A 24,136-nucleotide genomic window follows, 5' to 3' on the forward strand; every position below is an offset into this window, starting at 1 on the left:
CTGTGGGCACTGAATTAGTCGATGATTCTGAAGAAGGCTTTGTTGGCATAAACTTCTGCTTTGATCATCCTAGTATTTACAGCTTTATAATTAGATACAGTTCAGAACAATGGCTTTTATCAAAACAGTTTGGTAAGTGAACAACTGGACATTGTTTAGGGCTTTAGATGACATTCTGTCTGTTAATATCACGTGGCTGGTTTTAATACAGTGATGAAGTTAGGATTATTTTAGGCATTCTCACTGCTTTGTCAAAAGAAACTAGCTACTCTAAAAGAGACAGTGGCATGTATTGCTTTTTCAGTATCATAAGTTTAATAATTTCTCAACGTATTAAAAAACAATCATTTGCCTTGGGATTACAGAGGATAAACTTTAATTTTGCACTCATAAATTTGAAAGAAGTGACTCTTGTTCATCTTCTTTTCATGTGCTGAGTGATTTGTTGGGAAGTGCTGAGCTCTTTTTGCTCAAGGTTGAAGGCAGTTGGTTCCATTTTCAGTGTCAGACATTTCAGAGTTGGCTTCTGATGTAAAGTAAACCCAACGCCAGCGCAAAAATTCCTCAGGGATCTTGGCAGAGCTGGGCTCTATCGTTTCTGGAACAGTAGATTGGCCTAAGTACCCTTTTAAAGCTTTACAGTAAGTGTTTGTAAAATTTGTAAACTTAGGGGAGCAAGAAAGTTAAGGAGCCACTGATGCGTTTAGATCGACTTCTGCAGTTTACTGTTCAAATGGAGATAGCTTATCCTCTAATTAACAAAATTTTTTTGACAAGCTCAAGTTTTTTGAGGAGGGGATGGAAAAGTTTGGAAATTGCTGACATTTGTTAGCTGCTTAACTATGGGGAGTAGTGCTATTATACTAAATCTGCATACTCTTATTAATGCCTTTAAAATGTGTTTGAGTAGTCCTTAGTTCTGCTTAAGTGTAGCTGAGTTTAACTATTTGCCATTTGGGTTTCTAAAATGATGCCTGTTCAATAGTTATACTTAAAACTGCAGTGTGAAAGCACCCCGAGTGTAACAGCTCATTCACAGAAACAGGCCAGTTTTCTCAAGTTCTGTGGCACATATTTTTTTTTTTTTTACTATAATATTTAGGAGAAAATCCCTTTGCCTACACAGCATGATACTGAGTTATTCCTTGTATGGTGCTGTTTTGAAAACAGCTTTGTTTTTATCGTTTGCCATTTTCACTTCAAGTTTGGTAGGCTTTTATCTGAGACAACTTTCTTCATGGCTGAAGATGAGCTGACTTTATCTGTACTGTTGAATTTAAGGAGAGTTATGTATTTTTTCCCCTTGTACCATAAGATTTGAAGTACACATCCCTCACTTTTAAATCACTTTCGTGAGGCGCTTTGGAAGAAAATAGGACCGAGCCTTTTTCTCATGAGCTTAGTTAAGTTATTTCTTAGAGAAAATATGGATTACTAAAGTGTGTTCATCTGGTTTAGTATTAGGATATATACTAATCTCCTGTGCTTCTCTGGATCTAGTCACTCATGAAAATCTTTTCAGCATTTTAAACATCTCTTTTTTGGCACTTATGAAGACTTAAATGTTTACTTGGATGCAGTTTATTTAGTAACGTTTTTATCTCTTTGCCTTATGTTTTCTGACAGGTAGCCCTTTGGTTGGTGTTTCCGTGCGCTTGTTTTTTGGGAGGGGGAGTGAAGATTCCGAAACACCATTTGATTTAAGTCATGCTTTCCTATGGTGTCAAAAGTAAAATAGCCATGTGAATGCAGTGCCTTTGTTTATCTATCTGAGGTCTGCTTGGATGCCCACTGAAGTCAACAGGAATAAAAAATTGGCTGTATAAGTAGTTGTTTCAGTAAAGCTTGGATGAACTCGTCATGTTCTCTCATTTGCAATTGTATTGGGGCAGAGTGAATATCAGTCAATGTTCTCTGTCACCTGAGATAAATGACTCATTGCCTTATTTTTATCCACAATATGACTTTCATTCATAATGATGCTAATAGCCGTTACATTATTATGTTTGCAGTAGTTTACGTGCAAACTCTATCACCATGGTGATTAGAGAAATCGGTGTTTTCATCTCAGTCTGGGTGTAACTTGGGGTTATAAAAATCTTAATTTATGATAACAGGCCCATCATATGTCTGACAACTCTCAGGGAATCATGATGTTTGACATTTTGTTATAAAAATCTGTGCATGTTTTTTCAAGAGAGAAATTTTAAAGGTTGCAGGGACAGAAGAATGAAAGTAGGATGTAAATGGAACAGCTGCTGAACAATTGTAGTGAAGTCAAAGAAATGCTTGGGGAAATACCGAATCTGATTTTCCTATGCTTTCTTCATGAAGAAAATCATAAACCAAAAAGTACTCTCTTAAAGTAGGACATTATTGAATAATTTGATTCATGTTACTTTTTAATATTGAACTATTGTGCTAAGCTACCATGTTCTAAAATGTTTTGAGAATTTTCTCTGGGAAATGGGAATTTTCTTAAACAGTATACAGTGCAAGTGAAAAATTACGTTTTTAAGGGGTCGAGCAGAATTTTGGTTTTTGTCACAAATCTTTAATTTTTATATTTATGGTGTCTGGTAATAATGTTTTTGAAGCCTGTGTAAGTGAATTTAAGCTTAAACCAGTGTTTAATTCCCGTAGCCTAACAACCACCCTTTAAGGCTTCTCCCCTGATCTCTTTCAAATTAATAGCACTTTTTGTAATGAAGTTGTATTCTTGGGTTGCTTCCCTGATTTCAATTCTGGGCATGCACTTTATGAAAGATTTGAGTTGCTTAATTTCCGTCCTGCTGCTGAGTGCCGGCACACTTGAGGAGATAAAAAGAGACTTTCATCCTCTCATTAGTCCTGGATATAAAACTTCTTTGGTCAGGATTTTGGAAAGCCCAGCAGCCTGCTCAGAACGTGGTGCCTGGTCTGGCTGCTTGAGACCAATTCTGTAGTCCCTACACAGTGTGTTGGGCATGCGTATGTTGGGAATGACAGCATATTTGGACGTAGCAGTCCGTTGGCAGAAGGCAACGCATCAACTACACTGTATCTTCAAAGACTCTGCTTCCTTTCCCGTGTAATTATTATATATTAAAATAGTAACTAAATTTGAGATACTGTAAATAAGTCACAAAGTAATACACTCAGTACTATTAATGCCAAGCATTAAAACATGTACCAAACCAATTCATGTTTTTTTTCTCCTCTCCATCCTCCATTTTTTTCAGACCTCCAGAATTACCCGCTCTGATGAAGATAAGGAAGGCTCCTGGGATGCCTGGGGAGCCTGGAGTGATTGCTCACGGACCTGCGGAGGGGGAGCCTCTTACTCGCTGAGGAGATGTTTAAATGGCAGGTAAGCCACATCCTTACGTGTATTTATTCTTGTGCAGCTCTGCCATATTTCCCTGTCCTCTGATGGTGTCTACAGGGAAGCATTGTTGCTTCTGTTTCTGGAACCGAGTGCTGTGTACAGATCAAGTGTTATGAAATCCTGCTTTTAATATATTTTTGTAATATATTAGATAAATATCTGAGCCTTCAACTCTGATAGAACTTTAGTGGGTTATTAAATATGTTTGTGGAATAACAAGAATGATTTAGTTAGTACAGTCAAATACTGAGAGAAGTCTCTGTCACCGTAATATAAAGTGAATGGTGAGTTACCTGCGTACAAATTAGCCTGTACTTGAACATTCCTTTAAATAATGTTCAAGTGCAGGCTTCTCCATGTCTTCCCTGTAGTAAAAAACAAGTGACTTACTCCACAGATAGATGTATCAAATGCTGCTTTCTGTTAGGAAACTTCTCCTCTGCCAGTTCTTTCTATGCAGTGGTCCTGGTGGCCATATGTTTTTGTGGATAAGCCTCAGTGTAGCTTGAGGAGAACAATGTGTGGTGAAAACAATTTACCTCTGTAGTAAAGCTGGACTAATGTAGGACTTGTTGCTACAATCCTAAAAGTATGAGTAATGCAATAGGCTTGTAGTCAGGCGAGAAGAGATTCCAACCAGCTTAGAAGCATCTGTGCTGGCGTCCATAATTGCTTGCTTTACTTGAATTATTCTTAAACATTTTTAAAACTGCTGATTACGTTTAAACTTCTATTTTGTTGAGATTTTTTAACTTAAATGCAATATCACCCAGGAAGTCAATTTTTCTTAAAGAAGGCTAGTAGGATGATACACTAGTTAAGTGCAAACTGTACGAAATACATAGCTAAAGAGGATTGATTAAAACACTGCTTGTTTCTTTTAGTGCAAAATGCACAAAGATCTTTGAGAAAAGTAATATTTCCAGCAAGAAGCCATGATATTCTACCAGTGTGTTAGGGACTGTGAAACGAGCTCAATAAATTGTAGCAATATAAATTCCACTGTGGTTTTATTAATATTTTTAATGTGTTCCCCTGTGAAAAACATGTGTTTTCCATACCTTGACAAATGTGTAGTTTAAAAGGGTTTCTTTCTGTGTTTTATTGTTGTTGTAATGTCCAGGAAACGTGCAATTGCGAAACAAAGTTTTCACATTTGTATGTATCATAAACATTTTTAACTTGCACGTTGTGATGCAATCATTCTTGCAAAAGATTGGAAATTTGAGACATGTAATATCTTGAGCTTGGAGAGTTGTACCTTCAGCTGAGCTGGGTGAACTCTTGCTCCAGGCATCCATTGCTTTTTGCTTTTCAAATGATATTTTTCAATCTCTCACACATATTGAAGAATTTTTTAATATTTGCACTCAGTTTTCATGCAGAAAGTGGAAAATTTAGTCTGAGCTGTAAATTACCAGCTATACATTCATGCATTCTTTAGTGTAAGGCAGTCTTTTTGGTATAAAGGTATTATTCCAAAACAGTATTCCTGATTTTAGAGACATCAGTAATTATAATTTCCTGTCAAGTCATTTGAAATATGTTTTCAATTCTTTCAAGGGCTTGATTTTGCCATTCTTAAGAAGAAGAATATCTTACCCTGTGCAAAAGTGCTGGTCAGTTATTGAGAAGTTTGGCAAACTGTGTCCGTCAAGAAAAGTGCGAAACCCACACATCCCCATATTTATGAGACCCCAGTAAATAATCTGACTTTATTATATGCCTGTTACTTCAGTTACTAACAACAGACTTTGAGGATCTGAATTGCCTGGATTTCAGGATTCACATGCATCGGGCACCTTAGAAATGCATGCAGTCCATGAGAATTATATTTCCTTTAAAATTATGAATTCTGCTCATGTGGCTTTGGGTCAGTAAAATTACATGCTGTTCTTCAAAAGAATTGCATTGGTTTTTGGGAGAAATGAAAGGTTTGAGGCTGTTTTTTCTTTCCTAAACAAAATAGGAGAAAGGAAAATTAATGCTCATTAGCCCTATGCTTGATTAAAGGATTGCTTAGATATTCTGATCCTCTTTTCCTCTGGGTTACATCCCATGGATTAGAAGTAGCTTTGCTGAAGTCAGCATAGATCAGGCTTAGGGATGCCTTGTGAAATCTTGTTCACAAAATAAATGTGTTTTTCTTAAGGTTTGCAGTAAATTGGGCTTACAGGGAAAGCCACACGTTCTTTGCTGAAGAGAGACAGCAGTGTAACCTGTTGAGTCCCCAGATCCCCTTTGTATTTAAACCTTGTATTTTGAGTCCAAATTATGGTAGGGCAGTAGCAATAAAAGTCCAATTTTCAAGAGAATAACTAGCTGTAAAACAGGCAGGGTTGTGTTTTGCTGTGATGCAGTGTAACCATTTTTATTCCGTTTTTCAGGAACTGTGAAGGCCGGAATATTCGATACAAAACCTGCAGTAGTAATGTGAGTCTGGCCTTTAATCCTATTTTACTTACTCAAACAATGTGTTAAAGTTTAAGAAATGCTGCTTCTTGTTTAAAACCTTATGGTGCATAATTTTCTTTCCATCATTATTACCATTTTTAAAGATTTCAGTCTGCATGACACCACAAGGTCTCAAATTTAGGCTTCCCAAGTGGACATTTTCTTTTGAAATTATAGTGCCAATTGTGATTCAGAATGTTTTATATCATTTATTAGGAAAGTTACACATTTTGGAGGATTAAAAAATCAGTTCTCATCTTAAACTAGCAAGTGCTTTTCCTGGGGGTGCTGTCTTTCAGATGAAGCATTAAACTGACCTCCTGATCATTTGTGATCATTAGTGATATGGTGGCACTCTTCACATGAGCAAAGAGGTTAACCACCTGTGTCCCTTTCAAATCTTAAATTGGATAATTACTCTTTATATTCCCTCTGTTTGCCTAATCCCAGATCTTTATATGTCTCTATGCAAAAGCATATATATATATATTTTTAGGTACACTGGCATAAACAATTTCTGTGACTGAATGTAAAGCTGGAGTTTTGACTATACAGTTGCTGTTACTCTGATGCAATCACATTTTATTTTTACAGACACGTTTTATGAAAACTAGTCACATACAGCATACTTCATGACCTGTGCTCAACTGATTTGTAGTGATGCTTTGTGCTGTTTAAACAGCTGCTGCCTTTCACCCCAGATGTTGTAGTCTGTTCAAGGTGTGCAGCCCATGCAGAGCTTTGCGATACCACTGATCAACAGACCATGTGTACAAACACAATAATTCAGGATGGTTTATGGTCACCAGTCACCCCTTGCACGGGTTACTTACAGTTACAATGTGACATTCATATAATTCTATTCCAGAAAAGACAGAAGGTAGATATGTAATTAAAGCAAAAGCATCTTTTTTTTTTCTTTTCTTTTCTTTTTTTTTTTTACTGTAGTGCATTTGATTAATCTGCTTCTGGCTCTGGGAGAAAGGCAGCAATTTTCACACAAATACCCCTTAAAAGGTGTGGCCTGCAGTTCCCTTGGGTTGAATTATACCCAGGCAAGAGCAGGTGATACTCATGTCACTGCCAGCCCTGTGATTTCTGCCAGCAGCAGGCAGCTGTGAAGTACGACATGTTCTCCTTAGGAGGCCTGACGCTGGAAGATGCCCAGTAAATATGTTGAATCAGTGTATCTCCTGGGAGCACTGGCCATTCCCACTCTTCAGTTTGCCACACCTACAGTTTCTGGTGTGCCAGTTGGCTTCTGCCCTCCTCAAGAACAAGGCTTGCTAGCACCTTGAATTGCTCTAACACTCCACTCCTCGGTGCTGGATGGATTTTCCACCACAGCGGCTCACAGCCTAAGTTTCTGCTGGCAGAAGCTAGTGGAAGTGATTAATGAATTGGGCCCAGTGCATGCAAAAATCAGATTCTGGAGACAAATCCTGTCACTCGTCCTTTCAGAAGAAAAGGCCTAGCGGTTTTGTGCACAATGTCCTTAGCTCATAAATAAAAATGCCACATGCAAAAAATACCATAATCTTTTACAGCTGTGTGATAAGCTAAATTGCAGCCAGCCAGCATGTAAGCAATAAACAAACTGCCACCGTAAAATCTATTTGCTACATTCCTTATCTAGATATCTAGTTGTATGCATTGCATACAGTAATATACCTCTGACTGCTTGATCCCGTGCACTACAGCTTCCTATGCCAGCACAAACAACTCAATGAAGTATACCTTGTTCCTCCAGTGAAAGGACTAGAAAACTACCCAGTGTACAGAAAAGGGAGAAAGATGAGATCAACTTGGGCGTATTTTCTGCTGTAAGCAGAGGTCTACATGCTTTTAGGATACGTAAGAGCAATTGTGGACACTGTTCATTTTAAGGCTTATGCAGGAAAAATCTGATTGCAATGAAGGCACTCTATGCTCCAGCATAGAGAAAATTAAGATGATTACTATATCCTTTCTGAACTCCCAGGGAGTTTTTCTGAAGTCACTGGGGCCTGGTTTTTAACTTTAGGACTTATTTTAAAGCGATAAGTGGCAAGCGTCTTGTATGTGAGTCTGTTTGAATTTATGATGATTCAAATGTTAATTTCCAGACAGGAAGCTGCCTTTACAGTTCTGCTTTTGGGGCATGTCTGAAAGGGATCAGGTTTCCATTTCAGTTCAGATACAGCCAGAATCTCTCAGGAATGGTTTTTCCTAGATTATGGATCAGATAATGGAGAACTCCTGAGAAAAATATATTTCATGAGATTTCCACTGTTAATAGCTGATCTTTGAATTTGGCGTCACTGAATTCAAACCCAGTATTAGACCTGACTTAACCTTGAAATGGGAGCTTACGCCTAATGTAAACCTGGGACTACTAGGCCAGTTTTGTTTCAAATGATATAATTTTCCCCAAAGCGTTATTTCTAATGAATGCTTCTCACTTTAGGAGTAAAATTTTAGTTTGAAAATTAACAGTTTAAACTAGCTTCTTTCCATATTAGTAGGTATTATTGTTAACCACATGAGACATTCAGTATATATACACTGTGTAAAGTTGTCTGCAAATGTAATTTTGCTACATGATACATTACACCACTAACATCTATATTGGGGAGTACAAATGAAGCACAACTTAATATGTGTGTCATTCTAATGAAAAGAACAAGAATCATTTTACCAGAAAATTGGTTTCATCTGGATTTGTAATAGAATAGTAGTAAGTTCATTGAACTCAAGCATAGTTCCAGAATAATATTAGTGATATTTCAATCAAAAAATTAATTCAAGGTCTTAGCAACAAAGTAATTGCTGAGATTAAGGCGTATGTATAACCTGCTTATCTTTCTATCATAACTGAGATGCCAGGTGCATGATTTCCTAAAACTACATGTATGCTTTCAGCTTTTCTTATAGAAACTTTAGAGAAATAAACTATATAAACGATTCATTATATGCTGTTCAATGAGATTTTTAGTCTTTCTTAACCCCTCTTTTTTATATTTCCATTTTTGTATATACTGTTACATTCTAATGCTATGATGTGCACTATATGGAAGTGTTTAAGATAATCCTTTAGGGTCCTATTCATAGAACAAGTTATTTGGGCCATTTCCCCATAAATTTCACATTCTTGTGTGCCAAAAAGTCACTTATACGTTTGCCAGAGTGACTCTTCTACAGTAAGGAAAACCACTATTTTGTAACAGATTTGCCTATGTTTAATTCCATTATAAACTTTTACTATATGCAGATAATGCTCACACTTGTTTAACATGTTCATCAGATTATTGTCCCAGCATCCACTTCTTAACCAGCTCATTTATCCCATTCAGAAAATCGTGGCTGAACTGTGTCTACTTTAGTCCTATAATATTTCACCTTGACTTGCGTAGTTTCTCTCTAATCTGTTAATTTATTTATTTTATATTTGTAATGCTGATGCACAGTATGGCTCTCATGGCTAGGGTTTCTAGCTCAGGTATCTTGATTTTACTAACAAGTGGCCTGACAATTGCATAGGAAAAACATAGAACCTGAAGCTAATTTCAAAAAGAAAACAAAACAATGACTTCATTGGTTTTGGCTAAGTTTCAACAAAATGAGTTTCAAAGAACAAAACTAGACAAAGGGCTAGACTTTCTTTGGTGTCATCATTTTTACTGGGAATTTTCTTGCCTTCTCTTTTGTGCTTTTTTCAGCGGAGTAATTGTTGGCAGGAGTCACAGGGTCTGATGCAACCTTCATATTTTGTACATGAACGTTGCCTACAAAGATACAGATTTCCCAGGTTAGCTTTGTTTTCAAAGGCTAAGAGTGCTCACTGCCAAAACTAAAAGGATACATTTTGTAAGAAGCCAGCCCTTGAATGCAGTAGTTTTTAATAATCTGTCACAAAAAGAATGGGAATATATATATATGTATTTTTAACCTGCGTGGTAGTCATGTCTGAAGCATCTTTTTCAGATCTGTCTGTCTAATAATATGTTCATAAGTCATGTCATAAATACGCTTCATTCCACTACAAGATCTGGATGTGATTATTTTGCCAACATTTTCATGTATTAGACCTCATAGGGATGTCTTCAGCTCCTTATGTAGTGTGTGAACCTATGAATGGCCTGGCTATGGTTCAGTGGATTGAGTGTAAGACAAAAGCTATTGCTGAAATTAGGAAATCTGAGAAATCCTGAAATTAGTAGAAGCACCTTCCTGAATGTGCTTCACCCTTACCTACCTCTCCCACATCTTCCCCCCCTTTTTCTTTCTATTTTTTAAACTCCCTCTCACTTTTCTGACGCACTCTAATGGAATTAACCTGAAGTTTACAAATCCTCTTGTTGTCTTGATTACATTCCTTTCTGTGCTTAGTTGTCTTTCTGTTTAGATTATAAACTCCTTTTTTTATACAAATATGTAGTTCCCAGGAAAACAGGAATCTGAACTTGGTTGCCATCCAAATGCTGGTATAATGCAAATGATAATAATTTCAGCCCTTTGATATCCCTTTGTGATGCTCTTTTTATGCTCCTGCTTTTGAACACAGCTCAAACATAAAGCAGGTGGAACTGGCATATGAATCGAGCTGCCAGGATCGCTTTGTGTTCTTTGAAGATGCCAGAACAGAATAGGGAGATGAGAATTCACTTGCTCTCAAGCAGCCAGGAAGCAAGTGGAAGGAAGGAGCTGCATTGGGTTGAATCAATGAGAAACATACAGTAACCACAGATTGACATCCTGACATTGTGGTGTTTGTGTCTTGGCATTGCATCAACACCGAGTGATAATGAATTGTAACAACAGCCTGTCAAAACTCAGCTTAAGGCCATCACTCTGCCTATTTCACAGATAGCTCTTTAATTCTTTGTGATGAAAATGTAGCTGTGCATGGCTGAATAACTCTGCTCCGAAATATTGCTTCTAACTTTACCTGAATCTAACTTCCACTTGTTATTTTTATCCTTAGCTACTCCTCTATTTGCAGCGGTGGAAGGGAACCATATGGTATCCATATGAACTCTGAAGTCCTCTCTGCTTTTTAGACTTGCTATTGTGGAAAATGAGAGGTGACAGATAAGTCAGAGCCAAATTCTGCTCTCATTTACACCAGTGCAAACTTGGTGAATTTCTCGGGAGTGACACTGCAGTAAATAAGGGTGGTTTTTACAGTATTTGCTTGATGTTTTTAGAAGCTCTCACTTGTGGGATTTTGCAGAGGTAAAACTCTCAAAGAATTACAGTAACCGTAATTTCTCCTTGTCTTATTCCATCATTTTATAGTTAAAAAAAAAAAAATTGCTCAAACTAGGTTTATCCCAGATTAAAAATAATACAAAATGTATTAGCATCATTCTGAGTTATTCTCACTGTAAGGTGTAGCACTGGACGGAGTTGAAAAGTGTTGCTGGGAATGCTCAGTGAATTGCTAGGTGCTCATTTGCAAAAACCCCACGTGTTGATCAGTAGGGAGAATACTGATTTTAGAATGTATTTTATGCAGACTACAAACAAACCAGGGACATTTCTAGGTTACTGTTTCCTATGGTGAGAAAAATCTAAGTCATTGACAAAGTATTAAGCTAATGCAGCGCCAACTCATCCAGATTCATCTGAGCAAAATGGTGTCAGGACAACACTGTTGAGGGCATCAGACTGGAATTGGAATGTTTCTCATGTATGTTTTAATCTCCAGTACTGTGTAATGCACTTACTATTTCAGGGAAGGTTCAGTTCACTGATAAGGTTGAAGCTGTGCTCAGGATTAGTGTTGTTAACTAATATTTGGTAATAAGTTCCATGAGTTCAGCTGACACATCACAATCTTTCAGCCTTATATCCAATGAAAACAAAACTTCGTTAAAATCAGCCTCACATCTGGCTTATATGTGCAGTTGGAATTCTTGGAAGAATATCCTTTCAGTCTGGCGTATGGACTGTTTGACACTGGACATACTTTCAAATGAAGTCTTTAGTGAGAAATTGTTTGACACACTAACTCCTTTGTCAGTACTTTACCAAAGCTATTTTTGAATAAATCAGTATTCATCTCCATTCCTGTCACCATAGTTTAGTATTAACATCATTGTTTGGGTGCAGTGCTTTATGGAGAAAGAATATTTTAGAATACTTTATTTCCAACAGTTCTCATATTTGGTCTTTCAGCTGTATATGCTGAGGCTCTGTATGGGAGGAGGTACGGAACTGTATATTTCCGTACATGGGAGGAGAACTGGAACTATATAATCAATAGTTACCAATTTGGTGTATATTTTATTTCAACAAAGTAAGCCTTACTGCTTCCATGAGGTGAAGGTGTTTTGTAATTAGACTAAAGGACTAAGCACTTAAAGTTCTGGTGTCTCCTCCTAATGCCCTTCTCCCCTTTCTGAGCAATATTGAACAATTAATTAGACAAATTTTTATTTCTTTATGTATAAGTAGCAATAATACCTCTTTCATTACTCTGACGTATGAATTGATGAATGAGTGCAGAGGGCTCAGAAATCCTGAAGTGGAAAAAGCTGTTGAAAAGAGAAATATTAAATGTCAGACATCTCATTATAGTCACTTAAAATATATAGATTCCTTTAGAAGCTAATTCTTATTACAGAACCAGGCTTTAAATGTACTACATAGCGTCATAAAAAGTAGCATTTTTAATTATCCTCTCATATCAGTTATGTTGTTATTACTGGCATACGCGTGTTATTCTGTTACTTGCACTGCAAGCAATGGATTAAGCAACGTAAATTGTTTTAATACACACAGTAAAACTTTGCAATATGACATCTTTGTCACAGCAGATCAGTTCTTGAACCAAGTGTCCCTGAATAGATTGTGTAATTCATCAGGTAACTTTATTGCAAATGCAAAGTATTCCCTTCTTAAATATTTCCTTTGATTTGATTTTAGGACTGCCCTTCAGATGTTGGTGACTTTAGAGCACAACAGTGTTCAGCCTACAATGACGTCAAATACCAGGGACATTTTTATGAGTGGATCCCTGTGTATAATGATCCTACTGCACCGTGTGCCCTGAAGTGTCAAGCTCTGGGAAAGAACTTGATTGTGGAGCTTGCCCCAAAAGTACTAGATGGTACTCGTTGCAATATTGAATCCTTGGATATGTGCATCAGTGGAATATGCCAGGTATGTTCATGGTGTAAATCTAACTGTGACCTTTGTTGTGAGACACTTTGCAGATTAAGTGAGCACTTTCTGATTATTTTTCATGTTCATGTATCAGTTTACTTTAGACATTTCTGCAAGTACTGCCAAATGAATCGTAGATAACTTACCTTTCTCTTGCACGCAGAAGTTCCTGACTGCCTTAGTCATTGATATTTTTATATACAAATAAAAGGTCAATAACATTCACTCGCTCTTCTATTTATACATGTAAAAATTAATGAAACTAGTTATATTAGTTACAGCTTTCTAACTGTTAGTATGTCTGTCAGGGTGTGATGAAATTACATAGCCTTCCATTTCAATTTACTCCTTCTCTGAGTCTTATATCTCATGGACTCTGTTAAGGAGAAAATTTGATGTTTTATGGGATCCAGCCCAGAACGGCAGGTGTGAGTGTGTTTATCTGTCTTGTTGTATGGGTGAATGAGTATATGTTGTGATTGAATGAATTGATTGTTAATATCTTTTTATTGGGAATCGACATTTCTAGATATATTATTATTATTATTATTATTATTATTATTATTATTATTAATTATTATAATTAGAGTTATGCTATTGATTTTACACAGTTGGTGTAAACTCGGAGAGTTAGAATATTTGAGGCTTGCCAGCTTTGCCCATGTCTCTCTCATTAGCAAAGAAATATTGCAATCTTAGGTTTTATGAACAGAACAATTTTATATAGAATGGATATGTTATTGCAATTAGTTTTCTTTCTCTGCAAGTGGTTGTTGCTCTGTTAAATGCCTAAAATGTGTGGGACTCAAAAATGCAGGATATGGCCCAGTGAGCAAAATAGCTCCATTATAGGGGAAAATTTGACACATTTGGCAGAAGATTGGTGCACGGATTACTGTAACATTAATGTATGATCTGGACCTTGCTGTGGGTTTTATGTGACTTCTATGTATACTGCAGTTCCAATACCAGTCGTGCCAACACGCAATGCATCTGCTGCCTCTGAAATAGTAGAAGAATTCCTTACACTTTTCCTCTTCAAGAGACTGCATTTGTCAATAGTACTTCACAGTGGTATCCAACAGTGTTCATTACCCTGCACATTTAAAATAGGATATACCTCTATAAACTCTGGAAGCACTAGCCATATAATAAACTTCTTTTGCAATATTCTTAGTGATGTCTCCACTTCTAATAGAAGCTTTCACCCTGAACGATGTCAAAGCCTTTTGTAGGTGCTACATCTACAGCAGCCTTTGCTGTTTGTGTCCATTGCAGCACAGCAGTATCATGCTGAATGTAATGGAGCTCTGGGTTTTTCCGAGGCTTGTGAGACTCTTGCTCAGAGTGCTGTGGGGTTTCCCACAGTGACCTGAAGCATCTACCATCTTTAATATGTCGCATAAAATTCACTTTGTCTAGAGTGGATCCAATTTTGTGAAGAACAGTTGTATGAGGTTCAACAAGGCTGAGTGCAAGGTCCTGCACTTGGGCCACAACAACCCCATGCAACGCTACAGGCTTGGGGAAGAGTGGCTGGAAAGCTGCCTGGCAGAGAAGGACCTGGGGGTGTTGGTTGACAGCCGCCTGAATATGAGCCAGCAGTGTGCCCAGGCGGCCAAGAAAGCCAATGGCATCCTGGCTTGTATCAGAAATAGCGTGGCCAGCAGGACTAGGGCAGTGATCGTGCCCCTGTACTCGGCACTGGTGAGGCCGCACCTCGAATACTGTGTTCAGTTTTGGGCCCCTCACTACAAGAGAGACATTGAGGGGCTGGAGCGTGTCCAGAGAAGGGCAACGAAGCTGGTGAAGGGTCTGGAGCACAAGTCTGATGAGGAGCGGCTGAGGGAACTGGGGTTGTTTAGCCTGGAGAAAAGGAGGCTCAGGGGAGACCTTATTGCTCTCTACAACTACCTGAAAGGAGGGTGTAGAGAGGTGGGGGTCGGTCTCTTCTCCCAGGTAACAAGTGATAGGACAAGAGGAAATGGCCTCAAGTTGTGCCAGGGGAGGTTTAGTCTGGATATTAGGAAATTTTACTTCCCTGAAAGGGTTATCAAGCATTGGAACAGGCTGCCCAGGGAAGTGGTTGAGTCGCCATCCCTGGAGGTATTTAGAAGACGTTTGGATGAGGTGCTTAGGGACATGGTGTAGTGGTGGTCTTGGTAGTGTTAGGTTTACGGTTGGACTTGTCGATCTTAAAGGTCTTTTCCAACCTATATGATTCTGTGATTCTGTGAAGATCTACTTAAAAGGGCTGCCTTCAATGTTTCTTGTTAGTATTTTGCAGTATTCATGTATATATCTGACATCAAATGCCTGGAAATTTAAATAATCCATTTTTAAAATAAACCAGGTAGTGGCAGAAGAAATTAATCATTCCAGAAGCAGGCACTAGAGCTCTTTTACACTGTTAATGAAAACAGATTGCTTTTCTCCATCTCTTTCATTTTTTCTTTTTTTCATTATTTCTTCTAATTCTACAAAAATATTTTTCAGTGTGAGAGAACATCTTCAGGGGAGAAAAAAAACCCCACCACCATGTTTAGGATGTGTCCTGTGCTGTGACTTATGCAATTTAATTAATTTATAACTTAACCTCATAAGCTGTTAGGTGCTTTCACTTTATTTCCTTTAAGTCACTAGCTATTGCTGAGGTATTTTTGCACAAATGGAAAATTGCTCCTTTTAAAAGTCTATATTTGATAATTTAGTGTTGCATAATTTTATTGAGGTAAAAAATGAGTCTCTGGTCATTCAAATAACCTTTTTCTCTTTGCGGACTGTCTTGGGGGCAGAGTGGAAAGGTTGGTTACTTGTGAAAGGGACTGCGGGAGGTGGGAGACTTCCTCAGAAACCAACACCGAGCTTTGCTGCTACTCCTGTTCAAGCAGGAAAAGAAAACAAATTGACTTCTAATCTTTCCTGGAAAAATACGGTTATTTAGTCGACTGCTGTTAAAAGAGAGACAGCAAAATTGTGATTCTCTACAATTGTTGCTGTAAGATCGGTCTGTTGGGTTCTGACATATACTTGGCACAGCCTGCAAATAACTTGGCAAGTGTTTTTATGGTTAACTCATCTAAATAAACATGTCATACTGCTGATGTGGATATCTTCGCTTTTATGCCTGCGAGCACCAAAAAGTTAGTATAAGGAGGCTGGCTTGCCTGAGTCCCTTTCCAACTGGTGCTGGTTTTGCTCATTTATTGTCTCAAAGCTGGCAGCTTCTATAAGATCTCAGCTTCGCCTCCTCCCTGCCCACCCCCCCCAACAGGATTTCACTTTCATCTGTTTTCTTATTCTTGGTAAGGTAGGGCTGCATCACTAATTCTGCCTCTTGGATTCTTGTTCGGACTCTCTCCTTGGCAGCATATGAATTTACAAGGACGGTGAGTTCCTGTTGTCCAGCTTCAGTTCTGATTCTTTGCACTTCCCTTAACAAGCAGAATCAAACTAAATAACGCTCTGTCAAAGAAAACCGTGAGATGACAAAACTGCTCTCTGGATAGGAGGTTTGAGGCTTCAGGGGAAGTAAAATCTAAAGGCAGTGGAGCAGGGAAAAGTTTATTGAGAAAGTTAATAAGATATTTTGGGGTTGCTTGAGGCTTAACTCAGCCAAACCATTTGATCATGTTTTAGTCTGCTACTGCTGTGCTTCTGTTACCAAAGCAAATATCTGGGGCTGTTGTGTTAAACGGGGACAGGTCAAAACTTCACTGCCGGGAGGATTTTCACACTTAACTTCTGATATTTTTTCTAGTCTCTGCACAACTCCCAACACATTTTTTCATATAATGTATTCCCGCTGTGCCCATCTGGATGTGGGTGGAGACATTTAAAAACATCTGCATGTCAGGCACATGTGTGGGCAACATTTACCCAGTTACTCCGCCTGCTTTGGGGCCCTGCCTCTCCTTGGTTTTTGTTTTTAATTCATGCAGACCTGCTTTTTTCTACCAGCATGCAGAATGGGGCGTTACTTGTGTCAGTACCTGAAATGGTTACAGTAATAATTTTCCTAATATGGAGTAATGTGTTTGGACAATAAATACACGCATCACCCAAAAAATCTGGAGTCCTAAGGAGCAGCCTGAGTAGTTCTGTCCTAGGCTGTCACAATTAGGTCAAAGATGATGTAAATCCTGTGGTGAACTTTCCATTTAGTGTCAGCGAGTTGTTTGTGTTCCAAAAAAGGCAGACACTACACTATGCTTTGTAGCATATGGCATAAATTTAGCTGACATCAGAACACATCCCATATGTCAAGTGGAGTGCCATCAACTTCTGCCATGCTAGTTCTTTTCTGTCACATGTCATGATATGGCAAGTACGTATCTCACTCGCTCACCACCAAAACACTCCTAAGCTTGATGTAAATATCTGTTGGAGTTTTCATTGAAAACAGTTTCTGTAAGCTTTTGGAAGAATATTGCAGAAGAATTTTTTTATGAGCTTTGCTTGTGCTTAAAACTTAAAATCATGGCAGTTTATTAATTTCTTCTGAATCTTGACCCCTTTTATTCTGAGAGTTGCTTTCTCAAAGTGCTAATTTAAGGCGTTTTGTGTACTTTCCCTTTGGGTTCTTGTTCTATTTTTGCCTGTAAATGTGTTAAAGGACTGCCCAAGATGCACAGGAGGTTTGGTGTTCAGATACTTAGAAAGGAATGTTTCCTTTCCATCCAGTGTTACTGCAGACATAAAACTGTGTTTCTCACACATGTTAGTCAGAGTAGTTAATTCTTGAATAGCAGTTTTAAAAGCACCTTTTTTTTTTTTCAAAGTGAACATTTGAAATCTTTTTTTAATATTTAAAAATGCGAAAAACATGTCCACATTGCCTTTTCCTCCTATTTAGTCTTCAAACCTCCAGTAACTTATTCATGGGAAGAATTGATTTCGAGGTAGCTCTGTGTTAAGTCAGACTTTATACTGAATCTGGCAGTCTTTCTTGGGTACAAGTAATTAGCGAACACACGGAGTAAAGTACATTTTGGAGCATGGAGGAATCCCGGTGTAGAGACCTCTACTCTGCCTACCTATTACTGCAGGCACCAGAGCTGGCACGTTGAACCTTATCCAGAGAGACTATGGGAGTTACTCATGTAGATCCAACAAAACTTCCTGGCTCTCAGAGCTATGTATCAAAATCTTCATATGACTACACATCCATGTGACATATGTCATAAAACTGAGGAGAGTGGGGAGCTCCAGCTGCAATTCAGCTGGGAAATGTTGGTGGCTCTCCAGAAGTCTCACTGAAGGATGGGGCCATGCTGAGCACGGGTTACCACATCCTACGTAACCTGCCAGCATCACCCTCCGTGGCCTCAGTGGGTTGGTTTCCTTGCCCGACGGAGGCTCGGCACTGCCCAAGCCAGCAGATCACGTAGCTGCCCTCCAAGGGCTGCACTTGCACCACTTTTAATGTCACAGCCCACCTCGGTATAGCGGTTCCCTTGCGATGGCATTGTTGGCAACTCAGAGGTGTGCTTTTGCTACAGGCAATAATAGGATACTGTCAGCCACTGAAAAGGTCTTTTGGAATCACTTGTTTTTATTTTGCAGCTGCCCACTGCCGCTAGAAACTGATGTCTCTTTTCAGATCCTGTCTTATTCTCCCTCCTACTGTTTCTTATGGAGAAACACTCCCTATAGGGATTTCTTACTGTCTAAGTTTATCCTTTCTTGTCAGATAAGTAGTGGATTTTTTTCTGATCTCCAGTTTCTTATCTATATTTCTTTTTCCTAAGTGATTCTCTCTGCCAAGTTTTGTTTTGTTTTAGTGAGCTTTATACAAATGCAATTTTACTTCCCAGCCTAGCAAGGTCCTAAAGCATGTGAGCAGTGATAGTAGAAAAACACGATTTGGGTGTCGTCTTGAACTAGAGCCTTAGTAACCTCCAGATCCCCCAGTGCTAACTTCACCTTCATATATCAAGGCAGATTTGGCTGGTCCTAGCCAGAAAAGCAGCGAAGTAATCTGATTCCTTATATTGATTTCTTTTTCAAAAGCATTCTCATAAACAAGAAGCCCAATGGGAGTTTGTGCCCTATCCTCCGAGTGTGTGTATGTGTATTTTTTAAAATGGAGACCTTGTGGGAAAGGGTACTTGCTCCCCTACTGGGTGGTCCTATAATCTCTTATCCGCTCTAGCATGTGACAGATCCTGTAGTAAGAGTTAAATGTTTTGGAAACACTTTGTTTTATTTGATGGAAGTGGATTTACAGAATTGCGGAACACTCTTTAGCCTCTTGCCTTCAGATATAAAATGCTTGCAGAAATATGTGGAAAGTCTTTTTAGGAGCCCTTTAGTATGCAGTGAATTTTATGCACTGTATTTTTTATCTTCTGGTTTTTTTATTGCTTTACATTCTTTTCCTCTGTATGAATGGCTGGGGAATTTGAACATCATGGTGTGTCTCCTCGTGCCCATCATTCTGACTTATTTTATGCCTCTGTTCTGAGGTTTGCATTTTGACACACTTTGCCTTTACTCCCTGCTTTCTCATCTGTGAACAACTGAAAATCCTTACACAGAGGGTATTTTCTTACTCCCACCGCCACTAATACCCATTCCGCTTGGCAACTGGGATTGCTGCTTCACTTGCTGCGAAGTGATGGGCTGGGCCATTCGCTGATGGTACATACTCCAGGCCCATGAAGGGGCTGTGTTCTGTTTATTAACATATGCTGAAGCCCGTGTCAGCTTCTCTGGGCTGCTACTGACCTGCACTAGCTTGATTGCAGAGATGTGAGAACCTGTGCCACAATCAGGCCTTTGTTAGGCTGAGCTTAGACATAACTGAAGAGTTATGAGACAGGACCATGTGAGGACAAAATCATGTCTCGGAACAAGTTAAATCTGCAACGAGGATAAACCAGAGTTTGAAAGTGGTGCTTGAAAGCTGATATTCCACACTACTTTTAAAAGTAATTGGAAAAAAAAAAAGGGAGGTGACTTTCTTAAATGGAGGGTTATTCTGGTATCTCTCCCTCTGCTTGTCAGAATCAATTACTTGTAGATGATGAGCATGGGAAAGAGGCAGTGGGAGTTTTTTCTTTATATTCTCTGCAGGAACATATTTTATCTGTGTAGAAATAAAGTGCAAGCTGAAGTTATCACAAAGCGAAGGATGTGAGCACAGATTGCAAAGCAAATTAATAGATGGGCTTTGAATGACAGCAGGGTTTTACAGCAGGGCAAAGATACATAGAAAATACTGACTAAGAGAGAGCAGAATTTTCACGACAGGTTTTATACTCATGTTTTTATTACCATAAGTTCCTATAGCCATGTTTAAAATTAATTATTTGTTGTGTGGATGCAGACATTCCTAACATCTGCCTGTACTATGATTCTGTGCTAAGACAAGTAGAGCAGGAGAAAAGCAGCAAACAGCTGACATCGATGTGATAAGATCTGTGTACTGTGATAGCACATGCAACTGCGCAGTAAAATACAGCCTTAATTTCTCTGAGTTTTGGATTTCGTGGTGTGTGTGTTTGTAGAAATAGAAATCCTTTTTCTCTGACCAAGAGCCTGAGGATTTTAATTTGCCCTATTTGAGAATGATGCTAATAAACTGCAATAGAGATTTATCTTTTTGAGCATGTAAGGATTTTTCACTATTTTCTTCTTTTAGTAAATGTTGAAAGAAAACATGTGTCCTTTCAAGTCACAAGACTTGGAGAAGATATTTTTGCCAGAAATAATTCTGAGGTTATCTTGTATTTTGTGCAATGCTGATAACCTTTAAAAGTATGTAGATATTTTTATTCCGTTTTTATCTTAGTTCTGATCTCTTGTAAGACTGAAATAAATTGTTTGGTTATAACAAGCCAAGTACTACTATCCTGGTGGCAGGGCAGTCACATCATTTCATTGGATCTGTTTGGTGTAATAGTCTACTTTCATTCTATATTTTTCACATCTTGACAAATTCCCTAGGCAGTGAAAACCCATTTGCCACCCTTCAGCAGATCAGTGGTCCAACCAATACAGGATTCGCTTCCTGAGATATTGCTATAACAGATCTGTTGCTAGCCAATTTTAAAAGAAAAACTACTGGGCAACATGTACTGGGATAATTACAGATTGTTCAGCCCTTAGGGAAAAGGATCTCGGTATAACAACTCTATCACATTCTTGTGAAGAAGTATAATTATCATCTCCATTTGTGCATTCTGCAGGGCAGTTCCTTGCTCAGCAGAAATGTAGTATTTCTTTTACATTTTAAGCACATTGGGCACTTCCCCTTAAATTATTTGCTGGGTTTGCTGCTTGGGCTGAATTTCACTAAATGCCATCTGTATATTTGTGTTAAAATCCTGCTAGCAGTCTATTTCATGTGTACACACGGTTGTGCATCCTTTGAAATAGCTGGGCCAATGAAAGCACACAAATGTGAACGTACTCAGAGTAGCCTTCTGGATTTCCCCAAGCATTGTGGGGTTTGCCCAGCAACTCTAGAAGGACGGTAATTATGTCATATTGAGATATCATTGAATTGATTTTCCATTTTTATTTTATTAAACTAAATCGCATTAATAAAGGGCATCACTCTGTGACACTGAACTGCCAGTCCCTCGAGTAAACATAGAACACTGAAAAATATATCTTAATTTATCAATTTAATGGAATTGCTGATAAATGCGGGTCTGTATCAATCAAAAATTTATTAGCCAAAGTAGAAAACGATATAGTATTTAATATATACGTTGCTGAATATTTAAATGGTCTGTCCACTAAAAAGCTTTATCTAAGACAGTAGGTAGAGAAAGAATGGCACTAGTGCAACTTCACTCTTAATGTTTCATAGAATTTATGTATCTGTTACAAATAAAAACAGCAGTGATTTATTCTTTTGTGGCCACTTCTATTAGGGGAACTCAGTATGTTTGTTTTTTCTGGCTGTACTTGGATCTCTGACTCCAGAGGACCATAGAAGGGGGGGAGCCCCTTTCTAAAGATAATTATTATATATGATTACATATATTCCTGTATATAATTTCATGCTTTTGGTAGTGATAATGACACTTAACACTTAAATGGTGCTTGTTATGCACAGACCTCTGGTTTTACTCATGTTTCAGATAAGTATTCTTCTTTTGTAGAGCATAGGTATATCTTCAGGTTCTTTACTTGAAGTATAACATCTTGAGTCGTTAGCATCCCAGAAACATTTTTTTATAATTGACATATAACATTTTTATAATTGACAACTCACCTCTGTGGAATGTGTTCTACAAAAAATGGTGGTGTGCCTATTTTGGAAGAGAGTGCCTGCAGCTGGAGGTGAGTGGTCACTTGAGGGAATAACACAGTGAAGGAGGTCTAAAGCAATGGTCTAACAAGCAAAAGCTGAAATTTCAAAACCTGATCCTGCACTGGGCTCTGCATTGGCAATTCTAGTCTATGTTTGCATTTATGTTTATTAAGAGAACACTCTGAAGGTGGTTTGGGATTTGCCGTGTTTTTCACTACAGTGCTTTTTTTGCCAGTTAAAAATCCGTCACCTTGCAGTCCTGTCCATTTTCTCATCATAGTTAATTATAAACATCTCCTTAAGAAAGGAAGATCCTTGAATTTAATAGATTATACTTTGACCTTCACAAATCAAAATTAACATGCTATATTAATTTCTTTGTTTAAGTCTAATTCCTCAGCTGAAACCCTACTAAGTGAATAAGAGCTAAAGAAACAGCCGTGGGAGCTTCTGAGTGATTTTTGGATTCATATTTGCAAAAATATTTGTAACGTTCCATAGTCACCTCTAACATATCAGCAGCAATTTCATTTTTCTCTTTCATCTGTATATTTTATACGCTGACCTTTTGCTCTTCCTTTGCCTTTCTGAACCTACATGAACTATTCTAAGCATGCTGCAAAATATTTAACACCCTTCAGTATTGTCTTTCACAATAGCATACTAACATTTAGTTTAGAAGTTTATTGAAGCAGATGAGCATTTCTGTTCACTGCTTAATCAGATGCTTTCTATCCTAGCTGCTTGTAACAAAACAGTATTATTCTTTTTCATATTTCTGTTTTTTCCTTTGGAAGAACACAGACAAATAACATATTCAGGTTCTGTCCAACAATAGTAATGGATCAGACACCTGCTTCTGAAAATAATGCCAATTCGTAGATACCCCATCATGGACAACTTATTAAATGCACAAAGTACCCATTTCCTCAATACCCTTTTTATATTAAATTTCTGTTTATTGTTCATTTTGTTACATATTGGTCAATATTCTCCCTGCTGCCTGAGGAGCTTGCTCACAACCTCGTCATTACAATACTTGTATCATTTTTTTGAATGATGGTATTTATGATTGCAGATTTCGTAAATTGACAGGGTCCCAATCCTTTCATTACACAGTTTGTATTATCATTTGTTTCATTTATGCAGCCTATGTTAAAATCACTTAATATAATTATTTCTGACTATGCCCTAACAGCCTGCAGATGTTTTCCCAGTCTGCCTGTAATATTTATAGCTGATCCCTTTGCTCTGTAAACAGCGAGCAATGTGGGGTAAATTAACCCTAGCAAACGCCTAATCATGAAAATCATCAGACCTCTTTGGCTTGCTGAGATGGTGTATGAGCTGAGGAAGGCTGTTGCCATATAGCATTTTCTTGTCCTTGTTGCAGCTTTGCTTGCAAATACACATGTACTCTCTTCAAAATGTTTCCTCAAACACTGCATTTTTCTAATACTTATTGGCTAAAATATGAAGACCTTAAATTCATAACGTTTGGTGTCAAAATACCATATGTGTTCGAGGCCTTATTTCCAAAGCTATACCTTGCAGCTTCCTGTTATTTTGGTGAGATCCATGGCTGCCCAGCTTGTCTGAGAAATACTGCTTCCTATCAAGGTTTCACAAACAGATAGAACAGGATAACTCCAGACACTCAGGTTTAAAATACACCCCACCCTAGTGTTCGCTCATTAAGGTCCCAGGGCAGCAATACTTGTTGAATTAGCTCTAAATTTGAGGCTTGTCACATTAAAACCTGCAGAATTTTTGGGTGCTTCATGTTAAATAAAATCTGAAATTCCGTGCTCATTTCAGGCCTAAGTTGTGATACTAATTTGAGTTATTTTCTAAATTGTGTTCCTTGATACTCATATTCGTAACAGTTGATATAAACA

At 38.1% G+C, this 24,136-nt stretch overlaps 1 protein-coding gene across 6 annotated transcripts in view; it reads left to right on the plus strand.

Moving 5' to 3' along the window:
• ADAMTSL3 (ADAMTS like 3) overlaps positions 1-24,136 on the plus strand; it is a 188,937-nt gene that overhangs the window by 82,569 nt on the left and 82,232 nt on the right. For all 6 annotated transcript variants that reach the window (XM_075506161.1, XM_075506157.1, XM_075506162.1 and 3 more), the window contains exons 4-6: positions 3,222-3,349; positions 5,755-5,800; positions 12,731-12,967. In XM_075506161.1, coding sequence (XP_075362276.1) covers positions 3,222-3,349; positions 5,755-5,800; positions 12,731-12,967 — 411 coding nt within the window. The remainder of the gene's footprint in view (positions 1-3,221; positions 3,350-5,754; positions 5,801-12,730; positions 12,968-24,136) is intronic.

The sequence above is a fragment of the Mycteria americana genome, chromosome 6, assembly GCF_035582795.1.
Source record: "Mycteria americana isolate JAX WOST 10 ecotype Jacksonville Zoo and Gardens chromosome 6, USCA_MyAme_1.0, whole genome shotgun sequence".
Classification (NCBI taxonomy): Eukaryota; Metazoa; Chordata; class Aves; order Ciconiiformes; family Ciconiidae; genus Mycteria; species Mycteria americana.